The sequence below is a fragment of the Sarcophilus harrisii genome, chromosome 5 (genome assembly GCF_902635505.1).
Source record: "Sarcophilus harrisii chromosome 5, mSarHar1.11, whole genome shotgun sequence".
Classification (NCBI taxonomy): domain Eukaryota; kingdom Metazoa; phylum Chordata; class Mammalia; order Dasyuromorphia; family Dasyuridae; genus Sarcophilus; species Sarcophilus harrisii.
In genome coordinates, this window is record NC_045430.1 from 281246504 (window position 1) to 281259237 (window position 12734).

Here is a 12734-nt window from a genome sequence, read left to right on the forward strand (position 1 = left end):
AGCCATGTTTTCTACCATGTATTCTTTCTATGCTACCTGGATTTCCTCATGTAAATATATCATGCATTTATGTATCTATATATCTATCTAAGTATCTATGTGTCTATGTATCTATCTATGTACCCATCTTAGCTTTCTTCATTTTTGAAACATTGCACATGGAGGTAAATTTGACATTGGACATAGCTATAATAATAATAATAATAAACTAGCATTTATGAAATATTTTAAAGTTATTTAAACACTTGATTTTCTTTCATTCTCACAACAACTCTAAGAGATAGGTGTTTATTCTCTCTGTTTTACAGATGGAGAAACTGAGACAGAGTTAATGATTTGCCCAAGATCATACAGCTAACAGATGTTTGATATGGGATTTGAACTCAGATCTTCCTGGGGTTCAGCAGCTTCAAATCCACACTCTCCCCTATTTAAGGGAAATGGCATCAGATACTGTCTTGATTTGTCAATGAGTGGGATGAGCCTGTCTGTTTGAAATATTTCTATTTAGGATTAGCAAGGGTCCTGAGTCGTCAAAGTCTATAGACAGTTTTACTGAATAAATAAATTCTGTCATGTGACAGGTCTCTGGCAGCTTTGATCTAAATCCCCCTGAAGACCAAAAAACAGAATGACCTTTCTTAGACTCCTACTCACCTCTGTGTACTTTCAAGCTCTCTTTACATGGAATGATGAGCAAGTCATGGAACTTGGGAGTTGCTAAGGCAACAATACGGCCTGGAATAAATGATAAATTGGCCGTGTCTTCAAAGGAAAATGCAACTATCAAAGAAAAGGGTAATTTATGCTTAGAAAGATTTTCTTTTCACCTATGATGGCTGCCATGCCAGAAAGAAACCCCTTTTTGTTCAAACTCCTATGGAATTGAGTTGCTAATCTTATGTTAATAATAATAATAATAATAATAATAATAGTTAATGTTAAAAGCCCAATATTAACTGGACTTGTCAGCCTTGAGTCTTGGGTAGATAATCAGTTACAAAATAAGCAGGAAGTATCTGTTCCAGACACTGGGGGTGTTTTTGGATCAGAAACATTATAATACAAACATAAACAAAAAATATAGACATAAACGGAGACTAAGTAAAAGAACAATTGAATCAGAAACATAAAAAAGAAATAACTATTATGTTAAAAATGACAATAAAAAGGTATGGAAAAGAGAAAAAAATAATTTTGAGATACTAATATGCCAATTTTCATGTCAACAACACAGAGAATTTAGAGAAAATAGATAGTTAACTAGATACATTTTTTAATTGTTCCAGTCTCAAAAAGAAATATTCCACAAGCAAAAGAAATTATCAAAAGGAAGAGATATATCCTTGGCCCAGATGAATCTGCAATAAATCATGTCAAATATTTAAAGAGCAATTAATATTTACTCTACACTACCCTGTCTCTCAACACACAAATACAAATAACAGTAAGAAAAAAAAACTGCCCTTATATGATACTTATGGTATGATACTTATAGCCAAATTGATGAGAGATAGAGCTTAGAAAGAGAACTAGTAGATCAGTTTCACTAATATCAAAACAAATTTCAATATAAAACACAAACATTTATATATTTATGTAAATATATTAAAAACATATGAGCTCATAATCATACGGATACAGCACAGATGCTGTTCTCCGTTACTATTATTTCAATTACTCCTAAAAATGGAAAGTATGTCAATAAGACAAGAGAAAGAAAATTTAATATATTACCACTGGGTATAAGACAGATTAGTCTTATTTGCAGATAACATGATGATTTACTTAGTAAAACAGAAAAGAAATGAACTAGATGATTAATAGCTTCTTTCTCCCCATCATGACTGCTGGAATCAAGGCCTCCTGTGTAGATATCCAGAATTATCCCTCTATTTTTTTTTTGAAACAGTATAGTTTTAGTGATCAGTTATGTTAAATTAGCTTGCTGAGCACACATAGTCTGTATCTATTGACACCTCAGGCACAGTATAACTTCTCTACATCTCTGTTGACACATTTATGTGTCACTTCATCCCTTCCCCCAAAGTCCTGTTCCATTTCTGGGTTTCTGTGTATATGGTCACATTGCACATTCAGGGCTGATATTGTTGTTCTCATATTTTTCTTATTTTCTTGCAAAAATGTTTTCAATATTCTCAAGACCATGTCTGATTGTAATACCCCTTTCCAATACTGTTTCCCCCCAAAGTATCATAATGTCTTAACAAGGATAAAATAAAATCTGTGCCTTGTGGGCTAGACCCCCTAAATGGTTCTTGAGATTTTAGGCCAATGTGATGCTGTCTGAAGGTATTGGTTTTATGATCCATTGTTTTCCTACCATTGGTATTGATACCCTCCTCCCTCTTTCTCTTCCACAAATATTAGAGAAGCTACAGGAATTGAGTCAATCCAGTTGTCTCTACAACCGAGTACATCACAATTGTTCCAGAAGAACATAGAGATTCATCATCAGATAAAAGGTTCAGTGACCCCATTAAAGGACATAAAAGTTTACTACTACAGTGCCATTGGGAGTGAGAGTTCTAGCGCTTATTCTCAGGGCTTAGAGGATTTGTAGTCTGGTGGATAAATATGCCTGTAGCTAAATTCACATTGTTTATATACTTAAAAAATAGACATGTCTAGACAAAAGAAATACCTCTAGGACCTGGTGATATGATTGTGCCTTCACATCCCATGACAATTCCATTATCATACTTCTTGTCTTGTCATATTTTCAAAAAAGGAAAAATGAAAAGAAATAAAAACAAACAAACAAAAAACAAGCCAATCTTCTGGAAAGTCTTTGGAAGTAGAAGGAGGACAGAGACTCTTTTTGTAGTTTATGATGATCTTTAAGGCATTTCCTCCCATCTTGATAAAAAAAAAGACTAAGCCATTGACTGGTAATTAAGCAAACTTCACTGCATAGGTGCTTGCCTCTTAGCAGCAGACACAGCTAAGTGACACAATGGTTAGGAGTTCTGAGCCTGGAATCAGGAAGATCTGAATTCCAATTCACCCTGAAACCATATTCTAGCTATGTGATCCTGACCAAGTCACTTAATCTGTATTTGTTTTACCACTGGAAAAGGAAATGACAAACCACTCTAGTATCTTTTCAAAAAAAAAAATAGGACATCACTGAACAGCATCAATAGACAAATAAATATAGGAGGCAATATGGCACAAGGGAGGTTTTGGAATTTGGAATCAGAGAACTTGGTTTCAAATCTTGGCTCTGCCACTTACTCTGTGGGATAGTAAATCACCTCATCTCTCTGGGCCTCAGTTTCCTTAACTATTAAACAAAAGTGTTGTGTCTTATGCCCTCCTAGGCTGCTTATACCTCTAAACCAACCTTCCTCCATTTCTATTGTCCATAAAATAGAAGAAATCAGTGTATAAACCTTGACATAGCCAGTGATTTTTTTTTACCAGTATTTTTGTTCTACTACAGTCACTTTAAAAATCCTTGGTTGGATCTTATGAAGGCACCACCCACCACCAATCTAGATCATCCTAGCAGACAGACTTTCTCAGTTTTTGAGTTCCCCCCCCAAAAGAAAAAATCACTTGGCAACAAAACTTCAAGTAATGAGCTTCTCTAAATGTAGTTAGGGTGGTCTTCCAAATGGTGGACACCCAATATATTTCTAAAAGGAACTCTAGTTTTTTTCTAGCTGTGGAGAACTTGCCAGAGGTAGGACTAGTGTAGCACAGTCAGGGTTCCTACAGCACTACAATGAGGCATCTGGGGAGGATCTTATCAGAAGCCCTTCCTTAATCCTGAGCTCAATGATTACTGTCCCCACTTCTGCTGCAATTTGTGTGTATAAATAGCATAATGATATAAATAAATAAATAATAATATAAATAACATAAAAATAATGTTATTTCCCTTTTAAAGTAGAAATGCAGAAGAGAATTTTAAAATATCATTCAAGAGAGAAAGGCTTTGTTACGTGACAAGGTAGTCACGGATAACGCTCTGTCTTGGGGGCTTCCAGACTTGGTTTGGAACCAAGTTTCAAATGCTAAATTAGGTTCTTTGAGGTATTCAGGCCATGCTCCTTCACGTGACCATCCTTATTTCTCTCATTTGTCTTCCCTGTGTGTGCAGTTAAGAATTTGGACTTCATATCTGACAAGATTTCACAAAAGCAAATGATTCTATTGCTCTCAGGTTAGTCAATTTAATTCATTAATCTTGTCTACTTTAAATATACCATAAATAGGCCCAAAAGGGAGTCCCAAAATGAGTTCACTGTCACAGATTGAGGAAGTGAAACAGTTATATAAACTTGACATTTTTCCTTTTTTTTTTTTTGATGGCATCTGACTCTAGCCACATTAGCCAACCTGTCTCTGGAGATACTATCTGCTCTTCAATAATATATTCAGGAAGGTATCAAATCATGTAAGGACTTCCAATATTTATTGTGTGTTAATGGAAACTACATAAAATGATTGAGCCAAATGTCTTTTGGGGTGGCCACAGGCCAAAGAAATGACTTGAATTTTTTATATAATGATGTAAGGAATATAATAAATATAAAGTGAGCTGACAACATTTAGAAAGTTTGCCTCCTGGGTTCCTTGTCTTCTGCTCAGAGCCAAGGGAGATATAAAGTTTATATAAGAAATGGTCTCTGCCTTCATGGAATTCTTGAGGTCATCAATGAAGATGGAAAAAGAAAAGACACATAAATCAGCTGATTCTTATGCAAAAAAAAAAAAAAGCAGAGTTACAGGAAATCCTTGAAATGACATTTTGCCTAATTGCAGACAAATAGCTTTAAACAAGTTCAAGGTTATTTTTTTCTCCAAGGCAGAAGTAACCTCAACGATTGGCTTTGCCATGGTTGAGCTTTTCTGAATTAGGTGCACTGGGTTCCATTCCAACGAGGAAAGTGGAAGTCATGCTGTTTCTTCCTCTCCTGTTCTTATGGAGCTTTTTATTTAATAAAATATTTCCTGCCAACATACAGTAATTCTAGAAGGATCAAAGTAATTAGAAGAAAACATTAGCTTCTGTTTACTTGTGGATGCAAACCAGCTCTGTGGTCAGAGCAGAAGTTGTTTTCCCAAAGGCGCAAGCATTTCCTTCTGTTGGAAAATGCAGCCCTTGAAGATTTTGCTTCCACCAGAGCTCCAAGATTGCTGACACTCTTCTGATTGTTGTTGTTGTTCTGTTTGCTTTTCCCTATGTGGTTTTTATGGCTGGTGGTTGTTTATCCTTGTTTTGGAGGATAACCAATGACATCACAAGTGGTGTCTATGGCTTATGGTAACCTATATGTGGTCATTGTTATCAAGGGGTCATCTAAGATAGGAAAACTGATCCCTTTTTTCCTAGAGCAGGAAAGGATCTTAGATCTCATCTAATATGACACCTTCATTTTAGGGATAAGAAACCTGAACTCTAAGGAGTGAGGTGATCAGCAATACAGAGATGTGAATTTAGGCCCCTTAAATCCAAATCTTATCTTCTGTAGACCACACTGCTCTGTCCCTTTCCTTCTTTCCCTAGGTGTGTGGATGTACAGGTACATGCAAACTAGTGTGTATCCTTGTGCCAACTGGAGAAACAGAGAGAGGGAACAACAAGTGGGGGAGGAGAGAGAAGGGAAAAGAGAGAAAGATACAGAGAGAGAGAGACAGAGACAGAAGGAGATAGACAAAGACAAAGACAGAGATGGAAGAGGAGAGACACAGAGACACACAGAAACAGGAGCAGAGAGACAGAGACAAACACAGAAAGAGACAGACATTCAGACACACAAACACATATACACAGACAGAGAAACAGTGACAGAAGAAGAGCCAGAACCAGTCAAAGCCTGAGGCAAGGAGACAGAGTGAAAGAGAGATGAAGGAACATAGAGAGACAGAGAGAAATAGAGACAGAGAAACACAGAGAGACAGAAACAGAGAGAGACAGAGACAGAGAGTTAAAGAAGGAGAAAGGGAGAGAAGAGAAACTCTCTCACTTGGACAACTATAATAAATAGAATTTAACTTTTATAAATCTGGATCTGACTTGGGAGTGACAAGAGCTGAGTTCAAATCCAAACTTGGTCATATACTATGTCACCTTTGGTAGGCCTTCTAACTTTGGGGGTCCTCTGTTCACACATCTGTAAATGAGCGATTTGTCTAGTTTCCTGGATCTCTATCAGGTCTTGTTCATTCAATCAACAAATAATTATTAAATAGTTTGCTATTAGATTCCCTTTGTGTAAAGCTTAGTTGACTATCTATCGACCTGTCTTTGTAATAAAAAGAACATCCAGAGAAAATTTCCCTCTGGAAAGGAAGCATGTTCTCAGCTTCCCAAGGTTAACAGGCTAACACAGGGAGTGTGCTATGTCAACACACAGGATTCAGTTCTTTAAAAGACTGTCAGCAGACTGAGTTTTCCGCATAGCTTTAACCTCATTACAGAATGGAAAACAAATGTCATGAAATCCAAAATGGCTAAGAAATGCATAAGATTTTTTTTTTTTTAACTATACATGCTTGAAACATCCACTCAGACTGGAGTCACTAGTATTTCTTCATGTTTATTTCCATTGAAGAGATCATTTGCAGTTCTCCTTTTTTAATTGTCTTTTTGCTTTGTCTTGGTCAGATCTTTTACTGTCCCCTGGCACTCATCATCCCTCCTCCGATGTATGCTGTCCACCTCGAGCTCAATCTTCTCTACCAGTTTTGGATACACACTGAGGTAAATACTGTTTTTAAATCTTCAACCTAAACAGCTGGCCCGAGGCAATGTCCTGGAAATCTGCTAGCAACTGATTTATTGTGTAAGAAAAATCTTTGTCTGCTTTCTTTAAGGAAAAACAGCTGTTCATTTTTATTTCTCTTGCAGAATATATATTGCTAAGTTTATAAGAAGCAATGAGGCCAGTTGGTCCCAATTAAATAAAACCATTTTTGAACTATAAAGTATCAAACCATTTTAATACCAGATTTTAATATGAGCGTATGTTGTAATATAGCTTAATAAGCACGGTGAGAGGAAGGATGCTGAAATTCCTTTAATCCTAGAGATAGATCAATTAAAAATATCTTGATAGCCAAGGAGAATCTTTAATCAGAAGGATAATGATTTGAGAAAATGGTAAGCAGAAAATTGGAAACATTTCAATTATGGCATTATGAAGAATTCAGAATTTTCTATTCGTATTGTCTATAAACAATAATCAAGCTTATGGGTGAACATTATATAAATTTTATACGCATCAGAAAAGTCAATTTGGAGCTAACATATGTTAAAAAAAATATGTAATCCTAAAGCTTTTACCTTGGGATGAGTTGGTGAGCACTACAGAGTCAATAATGCTTGGTGTATAAAAAAATCCTCTGGATAAAATAACAAATAAATGATTACAAAAGGAAGGCTGCAAACTTTTTGCCTTATACACACATGGACAAATATAACAACACACAGCTTTATCTTATACTCGCTATTTATTGGAGAAAAAGTTGGAGATTCATTGAGAATTCCTTTGTCAGGTGCACAAGGCTTATTAGACAACATAGTTTCAGAGAAGACAGTTTTCCACTGTGTTTTTAAGTGCCCAAACTCTTAAATCACTGGGCCTTTCAATATTTCTAGTTATGGCAGAGTTTAAAATTTTGGAAATTTTTGGACATTTTATTTAAAAAAATAAGAGAATACGTCTTTTTGTTGTTTAGTCATTTTAATCATGCTCCATTTAGGGTTTTCTTGACAAAGATAATTGAATAATTTGCCATTTTCTTCTTTAGTTCATGAGGAAACTGAGTCAAATAGAGTGAAATAACTTGGCCAGGATTGCATAGATAATATCTGAGGCTGAATTTGAACTTGGCTTCTTCTAAATCCAGGCCCAAGGCTCTTTCCATTGCACCACCTAACTGTCCTGAATGTTACGGTATTTGATTTTGTCCTGAGTGATCTTTTGACTTTTTCCTTTTCATATGACTTTTTTTTTTTTTTTTCAGAAATTAGGTTCTGATAAAATCATTTTGAGGAGGGAATCATAATCATAACTGACATTGATTTAATACAACATTTATCCTGGAATTTATATTTGATTTTATCCTCATAACAGTCCTGAGATTATTATTATTATTCTCATTAGCTCTATGAGAAAATGGAGCATCAGGGAGTAGAAATGATTTGTTCCTAGTTACACAACTGATAGGTAACATAGGATGAATTTGAATCCACACATTCTTTTTTTATTTTAACAATGTTTTTCCAGTGGAAATTTTTCACAGCTTTTTACTTTTTCAAATATCTGCATAGTTTTCAACATTCATTTTTGCAAAACTTTGTGTTCCAAAATTTTCTCCCACTCTCCCCTATCTTTCTCCTCTAGACAGCAAGTAATCTAATATAGGTTAAACAGGATCTATATATCTTCTGATTCTCAATCCCAAATTCTGTTCACTCAGCCCTGAATTCTTTATTCTCTTTCCTAATTTGCTCATTTTAAGCCCCTAAAAATCTTTAATTGATTCTGTTCTTTGTCTAGTTATCTTTTAATTAGGATAGATCCCTTCATTTGGATTTATTGTCTTCTCGAGACTCCGAAGAACTTTGGATCACATTTCATGATATTTTCCTTACGATTTGATTCCTTAAATGATAAAATGCTCATAATTCATCCAGCAGACAGCTGCTTTGTGGGGCATTCAATTCTGTAGCTGTGGCTGTGACTAGATTGTGACAAAATAGAAGAAAATTATCATTTGAATTTTACCAAGTCAGTCAGGAATTGCTGGGCAATATCATCGACATCGATTTTTATTTCTAGCTTATTTGATTTAGTTTTGCTAATTGGAAAGGATGTCCAAGTATTTATCTATTTCCTGCTCTGTTGAACCTTTGAAGTTGAGAAATTGCTGATGGAAGTAACAACGATTTCTGTCTAATTTACAATTAAAATAGGTTTTTAAATTAGTCAATCTGAGAATTTAAAGGTGAATTAATAGTAAATGAAGAATTTATGGAAAATATGGATCATTAGAGATATATGCATATCCTTCTCTCCCCATTCTCCTCCCATAGAGGACAATGGGGCTACTCTGCCCAGAAATTCCCATCTAATTTGAGGCATTGATTGGATGATGACTTTCTTGCTTCAAATCTTTTTGATTTTTTGCCACTAACATCTTTTCCCCCACGCTTATCAATTCAGTGTAGCTGAGATTCAGGCAACTTAAAGGTGCAGCATATGTTGCTTTTCTGATGCTGGGAAACTAGTTGGAAATATTTATCTTACATCTCAATGCAAAGGAAAGGGGTGTGATTTTTCTCATACTCCCAGGATTCTTGGATTATAGAAGTAGAGTTGTAAGAGATTTTAGGGGTTATTAGATCCAATTAATCACTTCTTGGGGGTGGAACTGAGAGTGGGGACAGTGTGTAATTCCACCCACCTTTCTTCCCTCCTTCTCCCACTCCTTCCTTCCTCTCCCCACTCCTTTCTTCCTTCCTTCTGTCCCTTCTTTTTTTCTTCTAAATTGTTCTCCAGAATGGTTGCATCAGTTCATAACTCCAACAACAATGGATGTGTCATAATTTTTTTTCATGTCCTCCAACATTTGTCATTTTGGTTCTTTGTTATATTAGGCAAACTGATAGGTATGACATGGTACCTCAGGGGTTTATTGTGCACTTTTCTAATCAGTAGTGACTTGGAACATTTTATCATACGACTATAGATAGTTTTGGTTTCTTAATCTAAAAACTGTCCATTTAATAGCTTTTGAAGATTATCTAGTTTGGAAATCACATATTCTTATATATATGTATATATATATGAATTGATTCTTTATATACTTGAGAATCCAGACATTTATCAGAGAAACTTGCTGTATTTTTTTCTTCCAGGTAATAATAGATAATCAAAATTATCTATTTTGTTTCTCCAAATTCTCTTTATCATTAGTTTTATCATAAATTTTCTATTTATCCATATATCTGACAGATAAAATATCCCATGTTCCAGTAATATGTTCATGATAGCTCTATTTATTTTAAATCCCTTACCCATTTTGACGGTGTCTTGCTATATACATTATGAGATGTTCATCTGCATCATATTTTTGCCAAATTGCTTTCCAGTTTTCCCTTCAATTTTTGTCAAATAGTGAAATCCTGCCTCCAAAGCTTGGATACTTGGGTTTATCAAATCCTTGAGGTACTCGGACCTTGCATCAAATGTTCTTGGAATCATAAGAGTTCCTGTAGCTCATAGGGTTTGTTTTTCCTCAGTCCCAGGAGGCAAAAATGGGCAACAGAGAGGAGAAGGACATTCCAACTCTAGCCCTAATTCTTCCTCTAACTCTACCCATAGCACATTTCAAAGGAATTCTTGGGTTTAATATAAAGAAGTGCCCATGTGATATCTAAAAATATATATATTTTTTGTGTAATGGATCATATATTAATGTAATTACTTTTATAAATTAGATTCCATGGATATTCTTTCAGTTTTAGCTTGAGGCAATTCCAGAAGACTCCCACTATTAATATTCATGTATCTTAATAGGTTACAAAACACTCTAAGGACATGAATGCACTTAATCACATCCCTCTGAGGTGGTTGCTATAGGGATGGTAATCCTCCTTTTCAATTTTTTCTTTTTGCTCCTTTTTAATATTAAATTTAACACATATTTATTGAACATCAATTAAGTGTTGCTTAGTTGTAAGACATTGAGAGTCAGAGAAGCTTAATGACTGTCTTGGATCACTGACTGTGCTAAAAGTTTCAGAGGATGGATTCAAATCCATATCTCTCTTGATAGAAAGGACTGTCTTATTGTCACTGTAAAGTATTGGGTCTTATACATACAGCAGATCTGATAGTTTTGAAGTGACTACAATTGTCTGGTTTTTCTTCTTCCTTCATTTATTACTTTTCTTCCTTTCATATCCTATTGCAAAATTCTGAAAAGTTCTGTCTTTAGTCCTCCTCTTGAATTGCTCAATCTTTTCTCCCTTGTAGATCTAATTTGACCCAGTGCTCGTCAAGATCACCTTTATGCCAAGTCATCCCCAAAGTTCTATTTTTCAACTTGACTTCTTTCAGAAACTCCAGAAACACATCACTAATGGTCTAGTGACCCAGGATAACATAGTTTGGGGATAAAGGATACTTCTTGACATATAAGGACTTTATGACATTGAGTAGATTGCTTAACATCTCAATGCCCCCAGAAAAGTCTCCACAATTATATACTACTTTTGAATTACCAATTCTCATGAATTTTCATGAATTCTTTAGCTTGTATTCCTTTTGTTGATAACAGTACGCATCTGTACAAAAGGGCCACATACTGCATTTCATTAAAATGTGAAAAGAAGTGTTATGGATTTCACGTCTCCTTGAAAACTCAAATTCAGTAATTATGTTCTTTATTTTAAAATGATTCTCATCCATTTTAGAAGTATAAACTGAAGTATATTCCATTACAATGGCCTCTTTTTCTTGATCCCCCTCATTGATAACTTATGCAACTAGAAATGATAAAGACTGACCTTCAACATAATATATGACTAATAGAGTTTCTCACCTCCTTTGTTTAATGTATAAGCATTCCCTAGCCCCATTCTTCATTCAAGTTAAGCTTCCCTCCCAAGTTCTCCAGTAGGATTTCATCAGAACAAGACTCCCTACGACACTCTTTATGATCCCAACAGTTTGATCCCTCTAGATTGTTTTATTTTCAAATTATAAATATTATTTTTTGAGTCTGTAGTGTGGAAATTTGGCTACCTCCACATTAGATACTTACTGAAGTAGAAAACTGCCTAATCAGATAAGAAAACATTTGGTGGTGAATAAGTCAGTCTTTATGAAGGATTTCAAAGTGCGAAACTCCACAGATGAGGGCCTATCCAAGGAGGTCTGCTTTCCCCTGCTGCCCCATAGAGTAATCAGATGGTCAATATGGCTGCAGTAGCCATCTGTAAAAACACCGGGACATGTTGTCATGAATTAACTCGGCAGCTCTAGTGGGGAATGTAATTAAGATTTTATTTTTACATTTCCTTACCAGATGGCCCCAAAGATAAATTCATCCTCAAATGTCTACATTGATTAAGATTTGGTAAAGGAAACTGTTTGTTGTTTTAGGGGCAACCAATTCAGAAAATGAACTCAAATTACTTTTCTCTGTTTATGGTATCCATGGGCTTCATCACAATCTTCAGACAATTAAATAAAGAACAATTACAGATTTAAAACAAGAAGAAAGGTATATTCTTTAATAATGTTGCTACCATCTGGACAGTTTTCATTCCATTCTATGGCATGTTAAGACTTTATTCTTTGGCGGTGACAAAAATTGCTATTCAAGATTTAATGTTTAGATAGAATTTGGTGGGTTTCTTTATTCTGATTTTTTTTTAAAAAAGGATATTGGATTAGTGCAGATAACAGAATAGAAAACTTCCTCCTAATGCTAACACAGACCATAACATAGATTGTTGTGATCATGGGCCAGCAAAGAAGCTGAGGTTGAAGGCATTCTTAAACCATCATTTGGCAATGCAACTTTTAGGAAAACCTTCTCTTCTTCTAATAATTTTCTACACACCAAGCAAAGACTCTATATTCTGTAGTGATTCCCAATGAAATGGTGTGCTGATAAGTGAATAACATACAATTCTCTAACTTCCTCACCCATCAACTCCAATCCCATAGGAAAATCTGTGTCAC

At 35.1% G+C, this 12734-nt stretch overlaps 1 protein-coding gene across 1 annotated transcript in view; it reads left to right on the forward strand.

Annotated features, from left to right (window-relative positions):
- Nucleotides 1-12734, forward strand: part of AGMO (alkylglycerol monooxygenase) — a 298597-nt gene that overhangs the window by 127311 nt on the left and 158552 nt on the right. Inside the window, exon 5 of the mRNA XM_003772131.4 lies at nucleotides 6641-6736. Coding sequence (XP_003772179.2) covers nucleotides 6641-6736 — 96 coding nt within the window. The remainder of the gene's footprint in view (nucleotides 1-6640; nucleotides 6737-12734) is intronic.